The 21,868-nt window shown below is 39.2% G+C and overlaps 1 protein-coding gene across 1 annotated transcript; it reads left to right on the forward strand.

Annotated features, from left to right (window-relative positions):
* The first annotated feature begins 5,229 nt into the window (after window positions 1-5,229).
* ankrd28b (ankyrin repeat domain 28b) lies at window positions 5,230-21,636 on the forward strand. The gene is made up of 28 exons (XM_074683359.1): window positions 5,230-5,469; window positions 9,549-9,632; window positions 10,048-10,126; window positions 11,460-11,530; window positions 11,622-11,822; window positions 13,218-13,305; window positions 13,481-13,623; window positions 13,804-14,016; window positions 14,306-14,384; window positions 14,486-14,600; window positions 14,727-14,809; window positions 14,949-15,012; window positions 15,097-15,165; window positions 15,266-15,406; window positions 15,624-15,735; window positions 15,837-15,863; window positions 16,198-16,272; window positions 16,892-17,093; window positions 17,226-17,313; window positions 17,398-17,515; window positions 17,655-17,874; window positions 18,134-18,221; window positions 18,332-18,415; window positions 18,527-18,672; window positions 18,830-18,912; window positions 19,063-19,145; window positions 19,307-19,398; window positions 20,122-21,636. Exons 1-28 carry the CDS (start codon window positions 5,443-5,445, stop codon window positions 20,403-20,405), a joined length of 3,159 nt encoding a protein of 1,052 aa, XP_074539460.1. The 5' UTR covers window positions 5,230-5,442; the 3' UTR covers window positions 20,406-21,636.
* Window positions 21,637-21,868: the final 232 nt, after the last annotated feature.

The following is a 21,868-nucleotide window of genomic DNA, read 5'->3' on the forward strand; positions in this document are numbered from 1 at the left end:
TGTTGTCCCTTTTATGGAGGGTTTCTGCTATAAGACACAGGTAGGTGCCACAAATACTTGAAAACTGTGCTTTCTTGGGGGAACAATACATTTTTACATTTATAATTTAAGAAGGATTTTTTGAAAATACAATAATAAATCACTCAATCAACAAACACATGCCACAAACAATGTGGAGGTCACACTTAGTTAAAGAGACTACACACCATGTCTTGCAAGCTTTTTGGGTCAAACATCTACTGATAAAAAGAAATGCATTTCTACTTACAAAAAGAAAAAAAAACAAGGGTAGCCTGACTAAATAACATGCACAGCCACAGCCTCCTGGACAGGAATAACTCCTAAACTGTAACTGAGCAGGGTCTTTTTACAAAATGTTACTTGCTAGCGCCGCTCCAAATAAATAGAAAAGATCCTTTTATTCCCAAATTTAAAGACGAAGAAATACTGTGACTGTAACAAAGCAGGACTTTTCTAAATGATAGACCATATAAAACTGGAGATATTATCATTTCAATTTTGCACAAAAAAAGAGTACACTCTGCATATGCTTCCGTTTGAAACATGGGATCGTGGCGCAATTTTGGATAGCATTTGTGACAACATCGTCATTTTTCTAAACCTAAATTGTTTTTTTTTCTGTGAATATTATTTGTGCTCCCGACCTGTTTTTTCAACTGGAAGAAGCTGATAGTGACAATATTTCCTCATCATCATCATCTTGTCTCTGATGAGAGGTAAGAGAAACTTCTCAGCCACATTTGTTCCTGTGATTTGAATATTTCTCTCCTGTGACACTATAAACTCTTTCTATGTGAATATATCTGAATGTTTATGGTTTTAAAATATTGGGTGTGAGAGTAAACGCAGACGAGGCTAAGTCATCATTTAGGTTGTGTTTCCTATCATTTATGCCCGAGAATGAGACTTATCATATCTATAGTCTATATATATTAGAGGCTCCAAATAATCTCTAATCTTTTCAATTGCTCAATTTTCATTTGCATGATCAGGGACCATGAGCTACCTGGATCATCTGCAATCCGCACAGCAAAGGGATCACAGGGGATCCAGATCTCCACAGGTACAACCACATCTGCCCTTGGAGCCCTGGAAATATCAGATAATGACCCTGACACTGCCCCACATACCTCTCAATCTATGTTTTCAGTGTTTTTTTTGTTTTGTTTTTTTGCAATATTTGGAACTTCAAAGTGCTGATATGTTAAAAGAACATGTGTTCAAGACTACTTCCAGACTGGATTTGCACAAATTTAGAGTCCGCATAAACAGGACAGAATCATTTCATTAATTTTACAATCCCTTAGTAAATGAACTTTTTACTGCAGTGTAATTTAAAAACATTGATGATTTTAATTACTGTTTTGTGAATACTTAATTGTTTTACTTCTAAATGCTGCTATGGTTCCAGTGTTGTGTCACAAAAGACATCTGATAGCATGTATGCTCTCCAATTATAATTTTATAGCTTTAAATGGGAAATATGAATTAATATACTATTTAAAAATGTTGTTATGTTTAACTTGGTTCTTATTTTCAAAGTTAATTCACTTTCAGAAAAATGGTTTATGTGTGTGCATTGCTATAGTCGATATTCAATTCTGTAAAAATGTTATTTCCTGTCAGTCCATGTTTTATGTGTGTTCTTTTTGTTCTTGAAAGTTCCGTTTCTCATGTTTGTGTTTGTTTGTTTGTCATTTCTATCCACTTTATTTGTATTTGTATGTTTGTCCCGTCAGAGTTTGTCCTGTTTGCCAAGTATGTCTTGTCCTGTGTCCCCGCTCATGGCCTGCACCTTGTCGTGGTGAGTGGGCTTTCAACTAAGACAGGCCACCTGTGTTGAAAAGCTTGTTACATGTATTGTGTTGTTAAAGGTAGGAGAAAGGTCACACATACATGTTTCCAATTATTGCTTAAATAGCCACATCAAAATCAAAGTCAGAACAAGAACAGACAACTACAGCCAAACAGCAAAAACAAATAAACACATGGTAAATAAAGTAAAGAGCTACAGTTTGATATCAAGTACAGTGTATAATTTGTGATGTAATGTAAACATCATGACTACATTACATTATTTTGATTTTGATTTAGGGGGGACAGCCGACGTAAACTAGCCTTTTGGCTAACTCGGGTGCATTTACATTTTTATGAAATGTTTAATAATGTGCAGTGTCCCTCCGAAACAAATAAAGGAAAATAAAAAAAATGTATATGTTGTGATTATGGGATATTTTGTATTGTTCCATAAAACATAATTAACCTCTTTGTCTGAATTTTAGTACACTGCCTGGCTGGGCCTGGGTCAGTAACAAATTTTGCCGGACAATATATCGTCCCACAATTATTGACGATAAACGGTTCTATTGACAATATTAATTTGTGACCAAATTAACCACCAATATAAAAAATAATACATCATAATAATTCAATACACCCTTTCAAAAACATTAAAAGTTTGTTTCTCCTGGGTATTTTTTACAAAAGTAACTGCAATATCAATAGCTTTCAAGTATCCTAAAAAAAATAATAAAACAATGAAATTAAAATGAGCTCTCGGTCAAAAATTGCACTTGAATAAAAAAAAAAACGGTATCAAAGTGCAGCATTTCTTTTGCAATGTAGCAAACTACACTTCCTGTGTGTCCCTGTAAATTCTCACTCATCCACTTCAGCGTTATCCTGAACGCTCTACAACAAGGCAACTAGACTGTTTGAGTTTGTGAAGACGTTTCTCCTTTCATTCACGAGGCTTTGTCAGCCTCATCAGCCTCATCCCCAACCATAAACAGTCCTTTGAGTTGTACTTTTACAGGGCTCTACACTAACTTTTTCACTGGTAGCACTGGTTCGATCAACTTTTCCAGTTGGTCGCACCAGCACATGATTTGGTCGCACCATTTACATATCTATTTAGTTATTTGGAGGGGGTGGGGGTGCAGTAACTTCAGCTATGATTTTGCCAAATATTTTATTGTTAATATGGTTCTATGTTCTTTTTCTTTCTCACACTAGTATGTCACTAGCTTGGTGTAGTGTCCCTTATCCCCCCCTATTTGAACTTTTAACGACTTCGCTGTCAATGAAAGCATTCATGCCAACTCAATGAGGGCAACCAGGAGAGATGAGGGACCAAGTTTTGAAATAACTTGTGGAAGCACCTATGCGTTCAGTGAACATTTTAATCAAGAGGATCTGCAAAAACCAAACCAAACCAGTGGACGAACGCATTAAACATGGAGCAGTGCCTTCAAGGTTTTACCGGAATGACTGTGGTAGTTAAAACATGATAATATTAAATCCAGCTTTTACAATTGTTTCTATGTCACTCTACTCTTTAGTAAACTGAAAATGCAGTTTCATACTGAGTGATGGACTTTGAAAATGGCTCCTTTAATACTGCTGTGGACACTCTGAAATAAAAGAACTTGTAGCCTTTGTCTCGTTTGTTGTCTTTGAAAACACATCCCAATTCTTTCAACATCATTGAATTTTTAAGCAGATGGATATGGGACTGTGAATTCCATACCCTGAAAAGAGTAAGAATAATACATTGAAATTGTTTAGATTAAGAGCTTTGATCAAGATTCAGTGTAGTGAGTTGTGATATCAAAAAAATGATATCCAGCGAGAATTATTTTATTTTTCTTATTTGGGGTCTGAGTATGAGGTTATATTTATAGCTGTACTTTTCATCCCCTGAGCGGACGATTGTCAGTTCAAGGATGGCTGAAGACCAGCAGCAGAATAATCAGGTTTGAAATCACATACACATGGTTGTCTGTCTACTATGCTGCCCTGAGATCGACTGGTGACCGGTCACCCGCCCTGCAACCCAGAAAGGGATAGCTGGTATAGAAATTAATGAAATCACATACACGTCCCTTTCATCAGAGCAAAACAGCCAGCGTAATATTATGACCAAATACATTGATTTATTTACATGTTTTGTTGTAGGCCTCTGTCGAAAACATCATCTCACATTGCTACGAAACGTATCAGGACTAACAAATAACTGGGTCACTATTGGTCACGACGGTTAACTTGTCAACTGACCCCCGAGTTGACAATCGAAGATGGCTGCCCCCATTCTAAACAGCTATTAGGCGCCTGTAACAATCAGTTTAGAAGCACTTCTGACAAATATTTGTAACACTAAATAAGTCGTACATTGTATTGTTCCACTTATATTTGTAGAAGTGCTGCCACAGTGTTATTTACATCCCTCATGTGGTATTTGTGAACTAAAACGCAGGGCGTGCTAACAACGGCTAACACAACAGCCCTGGTATGTCGGCACATTTTTTTTCCGACTTAAAGCTGATTCGAAGAAGACGTCACTCCCGGTTCCTTCTCCCTAGTTCCGAAATTAATGGAGCGGATCACCACAGGAGAGTCTGCGGACGTGTAAAGGGTGTCTGTAAATCTGTGCTTGATTAATCTGCCTAACGGCCATAAGATAACATAATGGTCATGCTGCTCTGAATTGAAACTGAATTGTAAAACTGAGTCTGCCTTTTGTGAATTGAAATTGAATTCTGTTTTTGAATTGAAAGTATAAAAAGAGGTGAATTTTTCCTGTGTTTTTGAATTGAAAGTATAAAAATAGCTAAATTATCATAGGTAAAATACAATTTCAAATCCAATTTAAAAATTAAATTCAATAAAAAAATGAACTCATTTTCAAAACATTAAATTCCATTTAACATCATGCTTTTTCAAATTATATATTTTAATTCAAATTCAGTTTCTGGTGGCACAAATATAACCTTATATCTGAGAGGCTTAACCTCATCACTTGGTGGTCTGATTTAATTCAAATAATTTCAATAGTTAAAGGAATTCTTGTTTTAGAAGAAAACCCAACTCCCTGGAATCGCCACTTAGTTGTCTATAAATTAAAGAAATTTACAAAATTAAACCTCTAATACACGCAGACAACAGCAGCATTACTAGGATTGATTTCTAGCAAAAATTCCCAGCTGAATTTGAGATAATTTCTGTATTATTAAGTATTGAAGATGGATAAAATTATCAACAAAAACATATTAAAACAGAAAGGGGGTGTTTTAATTTATTTGGATAATGTTTGTTGGATTATGTAGCAGTGCGAAGAAGGTCCATGTAAGAAATCCCGCCGATACCCTGCAGCCGCTAACCCGGAAATAAACCGGAAGTTGAGTGACATCAGCGTGAATTCCGCCTATTGACAAGCAGCTTTGTGGGTGGTGAAGTATGGAGGCGCCAATGTTATGGAGTTTCCGCTCCTCCTCTGCTTCCATCAGGTTACGAAGCTAAGCTAGCGTCAGTCAAGGCCTGCTGCGGTCCATCGGGAGGGCTTACAAGATCAAACACATCTATTCGGGGGGAGAGAAATATCCCTGTATGAAACTGCATGAGAACAGTTAAAATCCCAGAAATATGGTGGTTCTCAAAATTCGAGACCAGGTAAGTGATCATTCACTCAAAGACGGACTCGCTTTTGAAGCCTGGCTGCTGTTAGCTAACGTTAGCTGCCCGGATTTCAACAGTCGCAGGCGGAATGTAACTCGAGTTCCTCCAGCTATTATCAGAAACGGAAGCATCTCCTTTAACGTTTACATGTGGCTAAGTTTAAATTCTAAGATTTCCAATTGAGGATGTGAAAGTGAGACACGGTGCTTGGTGATGAGTCGCATTTAGAGACTTGTTCCTTTTTGCGAAAAGAGGGTTGTTATACTTTCATTAAGACGCATGCCCCAGCGGTTGTTGAGTTAAAGCCAGCTAATGGTACACTGTTTATCTCCAGCAATTAGCCAGAGCCACTGTGAAACGTTACCAGCCACCGAGTTGGGAACTAACATGCTGTGACTGAACAAAACCAAAGTGGGCTCAGTTGTGGTCTACCAGTGATTGTACATAAATGTAGCCTCTTATTTCAGTAATGTGCGAAATCATGTGAATTATTATTGTAAGAAAAAGCAACAACAAAGCGAGTGTTTATCGTGGTGTCATTTCTGCAACGACTGAACGAATTTGACATCTTAATATTTGCTAACTTTTGCTCAGCTGATGGGGTTTCATGACAGTCATAACACAGGATAACTTGTAAACACATAAATAATTAAACTGTGTTAATGCACCGGTTAATCAAACTAAATTCTAGATGTAAGATGTGAAACATCCATTGATTGTGGTGGTGTGGATCAGTCAGAGGCTTGGTGCGTTCGTTTATTGATTTTCTTCATGCTTGTTTTATTGTGATGTGTGGCGGTGTTTCTCAGGAGTGGTGTCATCGTGTCGTACCTTTATGTACGTTCATGGCCTTGCAAATAGTGTTAAAAATTGAACCGCTAGCCTCTGAACAAATATATTCATGCATACTTGTGAATAATCATACAACATTCAAACACAAATTAGTAGATGAAGTGCGGATATTGGCTCAAATGCAAGTATTAAGTGACCTGGGATGGTGATACTATTAGACATGGCCCTCTAACTACATTAGACACTTGTCGCCTACTTGAGATCACGGAAATAGCATTCTGATATCATTTGGGGTTGGACATACCTGCTATTCTAGTACCCTGTCTGCTTGTAAGATCGTGCCTGTGTCTTTTTCTGTGTGTGCTTGAATGATCGTGTACCTGAGCTCATGTGAGCTGGTTCAGTTGCCAGTGAGCTGTCTCCATGGTGATGGTATTAACTAGGCTGGCTTGTAGAGAGGAGGTGCACAGTCCGCAGGCAGAGGAGCATTGAAAATCTCCTATACTAGTCACTCAGGAATGGTAAGCAGAATAAAAACAAAATGCAGATTTGTTCTTTCGTTTCATGGTGAGGGGTGGAGTGATGAAATAGCGTATGATGATGAAGCACAAGTGTCCCCTTGTACTTCTGAGTGTATTCCAGCTAAAGCCAGCCTCTGTTTCACCCTCCAGATATCAATGGGTATTTTATCACTGAATGAGAGGATGCACTGTAAGCTACTTGGTTGCTAATTGTAGTCTATTTTTTGCATATTCCATTAATTTCCATCTGTCTGCTCAAATATATCCCTTTTCTCTGTTTGTTTCCATAAACTTCATTAAGAATGGCACTGAAATACTGAAACTGATTTTGAAATAGAAAATCAAAGTTAATATTTAAAACTTTTCTCTGTTGTTTTGCACTATCTGAGGTTTATCGCATACAGTACATACAGTCCAAGTTCATTCTGACAGACAAAGGTGAAAGTGCGTAGCTCAGTGCCTAACTTTCACAAGACTTAGACTGCCATTTAGTGGTACAAGCAATGTGGTAGACAGCCAGAGGGACTATCCAGAGATGACAGAAAAATCAGTTGTAGATATGATTTTTTTTTTTACTTTGGTACATGGCAATGTTTTATTTTTATTGGGCTAATACTTGTCTTGCTGTGTTTTTATTCAACTGTTTAGTGACTTTGAGTGTTCAGAAAGGCGCTCTTAGATAAAATGTATTATCATTGATTACTGATCACAGTGAACTGGAAAATATTGGATGAATGCTAAATAAGTATGCTACACATTTCTAACTAAAAGGTAGGAAATCCAGCCAGCTTGTTGTTGAACCTGCTCAGTCTTCAGCCTTTCTTCATTTCACCTTTTGTTTTGGATACATGGGTGCACATTACTCATTCAGATGTGTAAATTGTTCATTATGCAGGTGCGTAACAACAGCTCACCTGATCCACACGGCATCCAAGTACTGACAAGCTTAACAGCTTCTGCTTGCGGATAAAGAAAGAATCACTATTTTTCAGAGGATTTTTGTTTCCAAACTTGAAAGAAGTCAGGAAAGAGTTAACCTCTTTGGGAGCCAGGAATGTTCCATCTGGGTCTTTCATGGGTAACCAGTTGCAGCCTCTGGATGGGATCCCCAGCCCTCACTGTTCTCCCCCATCCATGCCAGTCTCCTCCCACCAGCAGTGGAAAACAGCCTGATCAAAGGCTCTGTGCTGGTGTTATGGTGGATCTGATAGGGCAGTGCAGCAGAGTTAAAATGGTCAGCATCACACATGAAGGTTTATCTGTTCACTTGGCAACACAGTATTGACTGACAGCAGAGCCATTGACTTTCACACTGTTCCCAAAACACTTTGATGAAGTCATAGAGATGTAACTCTGGTTAAAGTTGGACTAGGTGCATCAAGATTCAAATTAAAAGTAGACAAAAAGTGACCACCAGCTGTTAGATGCTTTATTTTAGACCAAGCCATCCAACATGAATTATAGAGAGTGATAATCAGACTGTTAAACATGTGACAGAAGTGATTTAAATTTACTGATGCGTTTTGACAGAGGATGAAATTGTTGCATCTGTTGATAGAGGGTTGTGTAAGGTTGTCTTGATGCTGAGACTTTCCCTGTATTTCTTTCAGTCTGCTGAGCTAGTACATTATGTTCTGGGATCCATCTCACTACTCAAAGGCATATGAAGTGCTATAAAACTTTTTCTTTTGGGAAGAGTTGGCAAGAATGCTACAACTGTGCCAGTGCATAACTTGCTACTGGTACATTTTACTGTGTTAAATCATTGAGCTGATTTCAGCTGCATATCTCAGACTTTGGAACTCATGAAAATCTTTGATTTGTGAGGCATTAACATTAAGAGGTGTAAATAATTGGGAAGAAAAATGTATATTTTTCTTCCATAGTACAGCCTATGCACTCAGGGTGCTCCCTCCATGTACACACCCCCAATAAGGGTGGGGCCAGTCCTTTACTTTTTAGAAGACTTCAGGAGTTTCACAACCCAAGGAACCAAACTTCACGAAGAGCTTGAACAACTCTCTTTTTTCAGCTTTAGTCGGGAAAAATTGTTTTCTTTGAATCCTCTTTGCCGGATGTTTTCATGCTGGATATGTTGACTGAATCCACCGTGAGGATCATCTCCTTTTTTTTACTCGTCTATTACTTGGAATTAATCATGCCTGAGTTGAAAATGTGTCCTGAGGAAAGTTGAAGTTGGACAAATCACTAGAGCTCTACGCTGGACTGAATTTTCTCTCTGTCCCATGGAGTAGATGTGGCCACACTAACAGACTGTAAACACACAGCAGAATAATAGAGTGGAGGCTCTATTTGGATAACATGCCTCCATCATGCTCTGACTTATGGGGTCACCTTTTTTTGAAAGTCCACTTTAATATCTGCTCAGCCTACAGCCTGTTGTTTCAGTCTGTTCCTTTTCTTTACTGGACTGCAAAAAAAGTTTTAGAATGGAGCAGTTTTAGGACGCTGAACATGATTGTGCAATCTCTGAGCAAATGAGTCGTGTGTGTATTGTGGTACTTGAGGTTGAGGATCCTGAAGTTCGTCCAAGACGCAAGGTCTCCAAGGTGTGAATGGTTAATGGTTTCTTAAACATGAGCCATGCTTTCTGCATTTAATTTCTAACTAACAAGGTTCCTGCTTTGTTGGCATTACATAAAATGTTAAATGTATTAAAAAGTCTGAGGTCCTGTCGCATGTCTGCCTGAAAAATCCTTGAAGTTCATTTGATTTTGACTCAGTCTCCTTCTTTTACAGCCTGCTTTGCTAAAAGCCATTTTTAATGTGGACCCAGACGAAGTACGTTCGCTGATATTCAAAAAAGAGGATGTGAATGCACAGGTAAATTTTACACACTCTCACCAATGTCTGAATCTGTTTCCTCTCATTATTTCTGTAGTTTAAACTCTATGCAGCGCTGTTTAACTGTCCTTAAAGGGCCCCTCGTAACTCTTTCAGTTAGTTTTATAGAAGTGGGAGCACATAGTTCTTTTTACAGCCCCCACTGCATGATCTGGATCTGCTTATTTTTTTGCATTCCTCACCATTCCTGCTCTGATGCTGGTGGTGGTGGGGTGTCCTTGAAAAACACGGCTGCCTTTTTTAACGTTTCACTCGCAAGATTATCAAGATAACTGTATTCATTGTAAACCACTTTAGGCCATAAATAGTGTCTGTTATTATGTTATCCCCACAAGGAGCTGTATAACTTCATTAATATGTGCATAAATGTTTCTCTTTTGTTCTTCTGCCATAGGACAATGAGAAACGAACACCGTTACATGCTGCTGCCTATCTGGGAGATGCAGAAGTTATAGAGCTGCTGATTCTTTCAGGTGTGTTCTATGTTCTTTCCCCGCTCTATTCCCCTCATTTTTCTCTTTAGCCGTCCCACTTAATATATTTAAAAACATCCCAAATTTTGACTGAATGAATAAAAAGTTGTCAAATAACACTAGAGATGCACCGATCTGATCTCAGTGTAAGTTGTTGATCCGATACAGATTTAAAAAGCCAGATCAGATATTGTGACAAATGACTGATCCATTCAGTTCAGACTTCATCTATTCACCTCAAGTTAGAAAAGCTTTTAGTTGTCAAAAGTTTAATTATTAGTCTCATCCTTGTATGGAGAGAAAGAGAATGTTGGTTTTTTTTTACAATGTTTTTATTAGTTTTTCAACAGATAAACAGGGTGACTACGTGAAATAAAAGAACAAACATTTTCTCTTAAACAACATAAACATGAATATAAAAAAACAAAAAACAAAAACTAGAAACATTAAAATAAGATAATACATAAATAAATAATATATACATATATATAAAAATAGTAATAATAATAATAATAGTAAATAAAGAATAAATAGATAACAAAAATGATCAAATTAATCGTATGCAAGGAAAATAATAATAATGATAATAAATAAATACATATAAATAAAATAAATAAAATATAAAATGAAATTAATAAATAAATAAATAATAATGTGGTTGTCACACTCTAAAGTTGGTTGTCATTATAGTCGACCAAGAAAGTTCACTAGGGGTGTCCGTACCTCTTCAAATTCTTGAGCTCTACCTCTCACAACATAAGTTAATTTTTCCATTGTAACACATAGCATCATTTCCCTTATCCAGGACTGTATAGAAGAAACCTCAGTCTCTTTCCAAGACAGAGCGATCATAGAGAAAGAGAATGTTAAATTAAGACTGGTATCAGATCAGTTTTGCCCAATACCAGTGCCAAGGTATTGGTATTTAAAAAGATGGTTTGGTGCATCCCTAAGTACAGCAAACAAATTTTGTGAGATTGTTGATACACAATAAAAAAATGACCAAAGTCATTTAACAAGTTTGAGATAGGTTTGTACTAGTGTCTGTACACAGAGGTCCAGGTATACCAGGATTCAATGGACTTATGAATGGCTGCAGATGTTATCCAGTCTGACAGTATAGTGACATTTTTCAGATGTGACACTGAGAACATTGCCGCATCTTGCATTCAACTGTGTAAAAAGCATCCTTTGCCATAATGTTAAGCAGATGGGGATACAGCAGAATTGGACCTAATAACTGTCAAACTATTGTGATGGTGTTGAAATGTTGCACAAAATGTCATGGAACAGACCTTACACAGTCTAACAGCCAGCCGTCTCTGACTTGTAGGTGCCAGAGTAAATGCCAAAGATAACAAGTGGCTCACTCCTCTGCACCGGGCTGTAGCCTCCTGCAGTGAGGTATGTGTAAATTCCTTTGCTTCTGATCAACAAAAACTATTTTTTTTCATTGTTGTGTTTGACTAAAACCCACGTGTTCACTTTTCCTAAGGAGGCTGTCCAGGTGTTGCTGAAACACTCTGCAGACGTAAATGCTCGAGACAAGAACTGGCAGACTCCGCTTCACATCGCCGCTGCAAACAAGGCGGTCCGTTGTGCCGAAGCCCTCGTCCCACTGCTCAGTAATGTGAATGTGTCTGATAGAGCAGGCCGGACTGCGCTGCACCATGCAGCCTTCAGCGGTCATCTGGAGGTAATGTTGAACCTAAAGTGTTTTGGATAATGCTGTGAGCTGCACTTAAATAACTGCTGTAATTCACTGTGGATGTAGTTGTTGCTTAATGGATAGAACTGGCAGTACATTTGAAACATCATCTCCCATAAATAAATTTAAGACAAGGAATGAAGTTAAAGGAGCTGTACTGAAAATATGGCTCCCTGTGTTTGTTCTACTTCAAATTCAACCATTTTAGTACTTTTTCTGCTGACAGTCAGAGTAAGTCTCAGCTTTAGAAAGCATTCACAACATGCGGAAATCATGTCACCAAGCAGGGCTCATACGCTTGGTATGCTTCTCTGGCTGTTTGTGTGTACTCATGATCTTTTCCTCATACTGAAAGGAAGTTGCCTGCGTGCTTAATATATGTGTCAACAATGTGTATTGTAACCTGTGCCACTGAAATAGAGAACAAAAAAACAATGACTGCTTTTGCACGTTTGAGAAGTATGAGGCAAAAAGATCAACATCCCTTTATAGCCCTGTTGACTACCTTAAAACAGCTGTGCTGCAAATACCCACAACTGTCATTACCACAGCACATAATGTGTCATTATACAGGTTGTTATATTCTCATGTCCTGTCTATTCTTACATTCCATTTTCGTCAAATAACTGAGTTGAGAAGTCATCGTGTAGGTTGAAGGGTTTTGATCTGCTTTTGATGATGACATCAGGTAGATTTCATCAGTTGAAAAAGCTATGACTAAGCCAGTAGTAAGGCTGCCCCACAATGAACCTGTCATAACTTGTTTTTCTTCTTTAAGGGCCACATATTGAGACAGTCAGTTTATTTCCACCTGGGTGCAGACCGACCCTGTCATCTTTTGTCTGAAAATGTGATCACACTTTCTAGGATGCTATGCCCACAGTCAGTGCTTGTTCAAGCATTTGTTTGCATGCAAACGAATCGTTGAAACCACACACTTACATGCAAATGAGTATTCTTAAAGATGGAAACTACTTGTATAACCATGTGTCCATGTAAATTAAGTAATTAAAAGCAGTTCGGACAATCTGATAACAGCCTGGACTCTGGCTCAAAATGGGTAAAATGTGAGAAAGGTCTGTGGAATGTTTCATGTTTTCCTGTACTGTTAATATAAGACTAAAAGGTTTTTCAACCCACACATGCTCAGTTATAAAAAAACAGTACTTCCCTGTGGTGGCTTTTTTAGTTCAAGAGGAGACTGAGCCGTTCACGTTTGTGATATAAATGAAAGAAGCAGATTTTTTGCCCTCATATTAAGGCATGTAACATACATGGTTACACAAGTGTTGATGCTGATCTTGAGGCTGCACAATCAGTCGTGCAGGAGCTCCCCTTGACATATTTGCTAATTGCTTCTTTTTTCTCTGTTGCCACTTTCAGATGGTGAGGCTCTTGCTCTCCAGAGGAGCAAACATCAATGCCTTTGACAAGAGGGACCGCCGTGCAATCCACTGGGCCGCCTACATGGGTAAGGAATCATCCACAGGGCCTTTTATATCATAGTATTCTTCCTTTTGATGCCACTTTTTCCTTATGTTGTCATTCCACAACTTCACTTTCAAATTTGTAAAAATTATCTGAATTTTTTTCAAGTTGAGAAACATGCTTGTTTTCTAAACTACGACCATTTGTTTCATCTTCAGGACATATAGAAGTAGTGAAGCTGCTGGCTTCCCATGGAGCCGAGGTGGCCTGTAAAGATAAGAAATCCTACACCCCTCTACACGCAGCAGCCTCCAGTGGGATGATCAGTGTTGTCAAATACCTCCTGGACCTGGGGGTGGATGTAAGTTGGACCCACTGCTTGCTGTTACTAAAGTGGGCTCTTTAAGATCTTGTGACAAGGAGAGAACAGAAATGAGTAATTCATACACTGTGGACAATGGCTTGACCGTTGCCTGTAAAAAGAGTTCTGCTGATACCGACTGTGTTCTCATGTCAACTTCCTGTTTCCTGTGCTGTCAAGATAAATGAGCCCAATGCATATGGCAACACACCGCTCCATGTGGCCTGCTACAACGGGCAGGACGTGGTCGTGAATGAGCTCATTGAGTGCGGGGCCAATGTCAACCAGGTGAACGAGAAGGGCTTTGCACCTCTCCATTTTACCGCTGCCTCTCACCACGGGGCTTTATGTCTGGAGCTGCTGGTTTGTAACGGGGCTGATGTTAACATCAAGGTGAGAATAACCGGGATTGAAGATGTTCATGGTAAACTGTTGCTTTATTATTGATGCTCCTGATGATTAAAGCTACAGCAATATTGATATTTTTAGTCAACAGTCACTTTTCCTACTTTGTGAGAATCCAAGTTTTTAATTGTATTCATACCGGAATGTTCCGTGCTTTTTTCTGCTGAGCTGATCCAAAGTTTTCATTCTTCTCTTGGTCCTTCATAAGCACACTCACTGCTAAATACATTACCTTTAAAGTTTGCAGTGACACCACTTTGTTTTTATTTTACTCCAGAGTAAAGATGGAAAGACTCCCCTCCACATGACAGCAATCCACGGGAGGTTTTCCAGGTCTCAAGCAATCATTGAGAACGGTGAGCTCCTCTAAAAAAATAGCTTTGTCACGAGGAAACACAAATTGCTCAGTGTTACACTGACTAAGTGCTTACTTAGTTTGTTTTTAACCCCCCCTAAGGTGCTGAGATTGACTGTGAAGACAAGAACGGAAATACACCACTGCACATTGCCGCTCGATACGGACACGAGCTCCTCATCAACACCCTCATCACCAACAGAGCTGACACGGCCAAGTGAGTGGATCTGTCTGCTTTTTTTAAGCAGTCAGACAGTTTGTTTAAACCTTGCAGTCTTGTTGACAGACAAATTTGATATTTTGGGTGATGCTGGGAGAATCAACATCATTGTGTCCTTTTCAGGCGAGGCGTTCATGGTATGTTCCCACTGCATCTGGCTGCTCTCAGTGGATTCTCTGACTGCTGTCGAAAACTTTTGTCTTCAGGTGAGTCCCAGTTGTAGAAATTAAACAAATCTAAGTAAAAAATGACACCGATATTGTGTTTGAATGGATATTCCTTATTAATAAATCAAACCTTTGAGTGACTGCTGACTCAGTTTCATAATCCTTTGCTCTGACACAGGATTTGATATTGATACTCCTGATGACTTTGGAAGGACTTGTTTACATGCTGCAGCTGCTGGAGGGTGAGTAAGGATGGCTGCTGAGTTCTTTTATAAGCTATCATTTATGTGTCAGTTCATCATCTTGTTAATCCTTTAATCGAACAGAAACCTGGAATGTCTCAATCTTCTTCTCAACACGGGCGCAGACTTTAACAGAAAGGACAGCTTTGGCAGGTTTGTAGCATTTCACTGTAGATAAAGGGTTCTCTCTCTCCTAGTTTTTTTTTTTTTGGTCAAGTTTGAACAGTAAACTGAGCAATGTTTACTTTTCCAGGACCCCTCTGCACTACGCAGCTGCCAACTGTAACTACCAGTGCCTGTTTGCACTGGTGGGCTCCGGGGCCAGCGTCAATGACCTAGACGAGCGGGGCTGCACTCCTCTCCACTACGCCGCTGCCTCTGACACAGATGGAAAGTCAGTAGTGATCAATCAATCAAACTTGATTCACATAGCACCAAATCACTTCACATAAAAGCAGAGCATCTAGACCTTTTCTTGTTATGTAATGAGAAGAAAAAAACATTTTACAGAAGTGGTGGGTATGTGGAAGACAGGAGAATCAGTTGAGCATCACAATTTGAGCTTTTGAAGTTGTTTCCTTGTCTACAGCTTTTTTTTGTTTTGTCTGCAGGTGCCTGGAATATTTACTGCGTAATGATGCAAATCCAGGGATTCGGGACAATCAGGGCTACAATGCTGTGCACTATGCTTCTGCGTACGGACATCGCCTCTGTCTGGAGCTGGTTAGAACCTCACTTAACAATACACGTCTGATAACAAGCTCTCTGTTTATCCTTATTATAACTAAATCTTGTGCCTCACTGGCTCTCCATTTTTTCCACAGATTGCGAGTGAAACACCTTTAGATGTGGTGAGTGGAATTTGTACTTTTCTTTCTTGTGTGTGTTTGGATTTGTTTTGATGGAAAGTACTGGCAACAGTAGAGTCACACACAATCAAAACATCTGCAAGTGAGGAATGTGAAGCCAAAGTAAAATTATTTTCTACAGCATTTTTTCTGTTCAAGTAAGATGTTTAGTTGATTAATTTCACATTACAAACCCTTTAAAATATTGACACAAAGACTTTGTGCAGATCTGATTATGACTTTTGACCTCAGAATAGGTGAGGATACCTTGTGCTGTATAACTGTGTTATAGAGCTTTGTAGCTGCGTAATTATACTTTCTAATGTTTGTGTTTTAGCTGATGGAGACCTCAGGGACAGATATCCTGAATGACTCTGATGTCAGAGCCCCTGTCAGTCCTCTACACCTTGCTGTGAGTGATGTGTTTTTGTCTCTTACTGTGGAACTATCCTCAGTCTAAGCCAGGGGTGGCCAACCAGTCAGAAGCCAAGAGCCACAAAAATTACCGTGATAGTACAAAGAGCCACATCACACACGAGGTCTTACAAACACACTTCCTCTCACACATAAATGATAAACGACATAAAATGAAAATCAATACATTCCCAATTTTCAAAGCTAGATTTATTGTGTTTGTAAGTGTGTTTAAATTCTTATTTGGAGCTGTGTCAAAGATAAATTTCTGTTTTACTGCAGAACAGACAAAGTTCCATCTATCTAGATAGCTATGAGCACATGAGCAACTGAGAGGAGCACATGTAGAGAAGAGAAACTGAAACTTAAGTATCAATCTCATCACCCACGTATTGATCAATACTGATCCCAACGTTGGCATCAATATCAGTATTTTAGATTGATCAGCACACCCCTACTCATAACAATATATTTATATATATATATATATTTATGAATGGATTGAAGAGCTGCATACCGAAAGGAAAAGAGCCACATGCGGCTCGCAAGCCACAGGTTGGCCACCCCTGGTCTAAGCATATAAATGTTTTGATGTTCACGGTACATTTGTCTGTCAGGCATACCATGGTCACCACCACGCTATGGAGGTCCTGGTGCAGTCTCTGCTGGATCTGGATGTTAGAAACACCCAAGGACGCACCCCTCTAGACCTGGCAGCTTTTAAGGGCCATGTAGAGGTTGTGGACGTCCTAATCAACCAAGGAGCCTCCATCCTTGTCAAAGACTTCACCTTGAAGAGAACCCCCATTCATGCTGCAGGTAGAGTGCTGCTACCATCGTCTGACTTGTTTATATAATGTCATCTGAATTAGTTGGGTTTTCACTTTTTTTGGGAGTTGTGCTCCTATTTTAAGTATTCTGTTCTAAAGCTGTTGTATTCTTCCTCTGCAGCTACCAATGGTCACTCAGAATGTTTGCGTTTGCTAATTGGAAACGCTGATCTTCAAAGTGCAGTCGACATTCAAGATGGAAATGGACAGTAAGTAGTGTGTTGGTTGTTTTTATCCGCTCTCACTCAAGATTCAAAGTAACTGTTTCTGTTTTGGAATCTGTTATCATTCAGAACCCCTCTGATGCTGGCGGTCCTGAGCGGACACACAGATTGTGTGTATTCTCTTTTAAATAAGGGAGCCAGTGTTGAAGCCAAAGATAAGTGGGGCAGGACAGCTCTACACAGAGGGGTAAGAACATCTTGCATTTCCTTCATACACATAAGAACATACATGAAATATGTGCCTCTTGGTTTTATACTCATACATCACTTGTGCATATATGACTGGAGCAGCAACAACAGTAACCTCTATAATGTTCCATCCGCAGTCGGTGACCGGCCACGAGGAATGTGTGGAGGCCTTGCTTCAGCACAGCGCCAATTTCCTGGTGCGAGACTGTAAAGGGCGCACGCCAATCCACCTGGCATCAGCATGTGGACATATTGGGGTACTGGGAGGTCTGCTGCATGCTGCCCAATCAGTGGAAACACTCCCTGTCTTAACAGACAACCAAGGCTACACCCCACTGCACTGGGCCTGCTACAATGGTACAGAGAAGAGAGAATGCAGACCTTATAAATGTTATTTTTAATCTATGCTCAGGCAGGATTCAAGGATTAAAGATAGGCATGAACATATTTGTTTATTAATATGTGCTTGCTCAGTATGCAATTATTTCTTGCAAGTCCCTTTGCACCTAAAGGCTAAATTTTGACACATGGTGGTAAAGGCGGATTGTCTAAGAAAACGCTGATTATGAACACCACAAGATAAGGTCTAATGTGTCTTTTTCCTTTGTTCTTGTAGGTCATGATACATGTGTGGAGGTTTTGCTGGAACAAGAGGTTTTCCACAAGGCCGAAGGCAATTCTTTCAGCCCCCTCCACTGTGCTGTGTAAGATCCTGAGCGGTCTCCTGTTTAGATCAATGCTGGGAGAACAGACACTTTATCAGAAGAATTAATCCTCCTTCTCCTCTGCTCTGCCCTCCCCTGCTCTTCTCTAGGATCCATGACAATGAAGGTGCTGCTGAGATGCTGATAGACACATTGGGCCCTGCCATTGTCAATGCCAAAGACAGTAAAAATAGGTAAACAGTTTCATTCAAATTAAGCCAAACACCATTTGCAGCTTTGCTCAGGCTAATACATTTTGTAAATATTGGAATGAACCATGCCTCGTTTCATTTCTGTGTCCGCAGGACCCCACTACATGCAGCAGCCTTCACTGACCATGTTGAGTGTCTTCAGCTGCTGCTGAGTCACAACGCTCAGGTCAACAGTGTGGATGCTGCAGGGAAGACCCCACTCATGATGGCTGCTGAAAATGGCCAGACAAATGCTGTTGGTAGGGTCTTTTGTTCTTGAACGAGCAGATTCTGAAGTATCATAGCGGGATTTAACAATCAGTGATTTTTTGGATGTGCTTTGGAATCATGTATGTGCTCATACAAAAACTGACCTCCATTTTCCCCTCTATTTTACCTACTTAATCTTGCTTTTAGAGCTGCTGGTGAGCAGTGCGAAAGCAGATCTCACTCTGCAGGACGCTGTGAAGAACACTGCACTTCATCTCGCCTGCAGTAAGGTTAGTATAACCATGTGGTGGCACTGTGCTTACATGTTACAGCACAAAATGTAAAGCATGGTCCTTAAAGAACCTGCTGACTTATATGAGTGTAATCAGACATCTTTTTTCCCAATATTATATTCATGATAGTCAACTCTTTTTCTGCAGGGACATGAAACCAGTGCCTTGTTGATATTAGAGAAGATTGCAGACAGAAACCTCATAAATGCCACTAACGCCGCCTTACAGACGTACGTATAGTTCGTTTCTCATTTGTGTCTGGTGTTCTGAAGGAAAATGGAGTGACAGTGTTGTGGGATTACTGTGGGGATTTGTAATATTGATGTAGGGATACAGATTGTAACATCCTGATTTACATGTAGGTCAACAATGTCTTCATCTTTCTTTCAAGGCCTCTACACGTGGCTGCAAGAAACGGTCTAACTGTGGTGGTACAAGAGCTGCTTGCTAAAGGAGCTAGTGTACTTGCAGTTGACGAAAATGGTAAATTCACAATATGATGTACTTTTTTCTACTACTTTACACAACTTTAAAAGAATAGTTTGGGCTTTTACAATCAATGCAATGAAACATGCATCCTCGTGGAAATATGAGATCTTGCTGGCATTTTAGCTACTTGTTAACCTTTGAAACATCATCCAAACAAGGTGAAAAATGAAATACCATAGTAAGAACACCAAGTGTTTAAAAAAGAACACAGTTTGATAGATAAATTGTTTATTTAATCATGACCTAATCTTTTATAACAAATGTGATAGACTCACAATGATTGTGTCAAGCAGTGGTAGGTAGTGAATAAACATAATAGTTATAATGTGAAGCCTACAATGCTATTTATTTAGTAATGAAGGGAGCAAGGAAACTTTATGAAGGAAACAGTGCACTCAACTTTTTTGTGCAAGATATTGTGTTAGAAATTATTTTATCATATTGGCAATGCGAGTCCATCATTCACATGCTGGAATCATAACTACTGGGCCAGAAAAAAATGTGTCAGTAAGTGTTGACTATTTTTGCTGAAGCTTTTATGGACTTAAGATGTAGCAATAAATTGAAAATCTAGTGTCAGACTAGTTGATTTTCATTTTTACTCTTATGCTCAAGGACCTTATGTGTTAACTGTTTTGCTATCTATTTTACAGCTGTAGTATCATTATTTTTACTTTTACAGCAATATGTCACACAGCTACACTTTGGTTCTTTCAGGTTACACACCTGCTTTGGCTTGTGCCCCCAACAAAGACGTGGCAGACTGCCTCGCCCTCATCCTGGCCACCATGATGCCTGTGTCCCCCTGCACCCCGGCACCCACCATCCCCTTCAGTGCCATTAACCACTTCACCACCAGCCCCTCCAAGAGCGTGACCTTCGACAGCCTGCCCGAGCTGCGTGGCGAGCACAGCTCCTACTGCAGCTTCAACAACATTGGCCACCACGATGGCTTCTACAAGGACGAGGAGCTCAATGACTCGGATTCAGAGACGTACTGAGGTACAGGAGGGAGTGGAAGAAGCATAAATACACACGCTGTGTCTTAATTATCACCCACCCTCAGCTTGGGAGGGCAGAGGAAAAGAAAAGCCCCCACAGGAGCCTTAAGTGACCCCCTGCCATCAGAGAGCAAGAGAGGGAGGAGGTGCAGCAGGCTGGCCTACACTCATCCCGACCTCAACCAGCACCAGGTGTCCTTCAGCTGATACTGGACCTCAGTAACCGCTGCTTTACCAACACTGACTTCTTGAGTGCTATGTGTACTTGTTGGGTAGACAGCGACTTTTGTTCAGCAATAAGATGCTGGAGAAGGATGGTAGCACTTCACAGAGAGCTAAACCGACAGGGACCAAAAGACATGGATGCATTTTAACCCATTTTAAAAGGTGTAAATGAGAATTTGGGGGGTTTATCAATAAGCAGAGAAGCGGAAATTATTTTGATCTTTGAAATATCTTGAGTAAGAAAATGTTAAAAACTGCACACTACATCCGAATGAACTTCTAATCTGTACTGGGCAAAAAATCATTTATTTTTTGAGATCAAATTTTTATTAAATCCATGTTCATGTCTTAAACTCCTTTCCCAAAAGAAAATAAACAGATTTGTTCACTTGGGTAAATTCAAAACAGTTGATATTTGCGCCAGGTTACTTTTTATTTTAGTTGATCAACCTAATTTTGTATATTGACCTGTCCATTTCGGTTTAGTCTTTCAAGAATAAATTATTTGTGTACTTTCACTTCCTATTTATGTGTTCATTTTGTGCCTTCATTAGTTACTGAGAAATGATGGGTTTGTAGAGGCAGCTCTGAAAGTACAGTGATGCACACTTGGTAAGTAATGAAACCTTTCTAAGAAGCACTGATTCAGTACTGAAGTATCTGAGGCTCAGCTTTGTGAGAAGAAACACTGTAAACCAATGACATGACAGCGTTTGATTTTCTTCCGTTTGAATGATATTTTTGCTCTTATATTAGCCAATGTTTGTTGTCAGGTTTTGCTTGCTTTAACTTAAAAAAAACACTTGATCCTACCTTGACTCAAATCTTCCCTTTTCTGTCTTTTTGGAATTCATTTAAACTGGAAATGTGTAAAATACATTTGCTAGCTTCATTAGAACAGAGATTTTTTTCTTTATGTTTTCCTTGAGGGATGAAACTAGCATGTATATAGAAATTATGACTGTGAATTCAAAGCTCCGGTGAGTTCTTTCAGTAATGAGATTGCTGTATATTTTATGAGTAATAAAGAAACAAGTTATTTAATATTGAACATGTGTCTTTTTTATAGTGTTGCCTTCAAGTCTTGAAAAGACATTTTCTCGTGCCATATTAAATAATCTAATTACCTCTCCTGTTTTTATAAAGACTATTTTAATGATATTATATTAAAAGTATTTACTTTATTTTCAAGGTGTTGAACCGTGCATGGGAACTCTTTTTTATACTGCCAGGATTGT

Source organism: Halichoeres trimaculatus, unplaced genomic scaffold (genome assembly GCF_033239565.1).
Source record: "Halichoeres trimaculatus isolate MK-OKI-2021-1 unplaced genomic scaffold, fHalTri1.1 fHalTri1_scaffold_12, whole genome shotgun sequence".
NCBI classification, from domain to species: domain Eukaryota; kingdom Metazoa; phylum Chordata; class Actinopteri; order Labriformes; family Labridae; genus Halichoeres; species Halichoeres trimaculatus.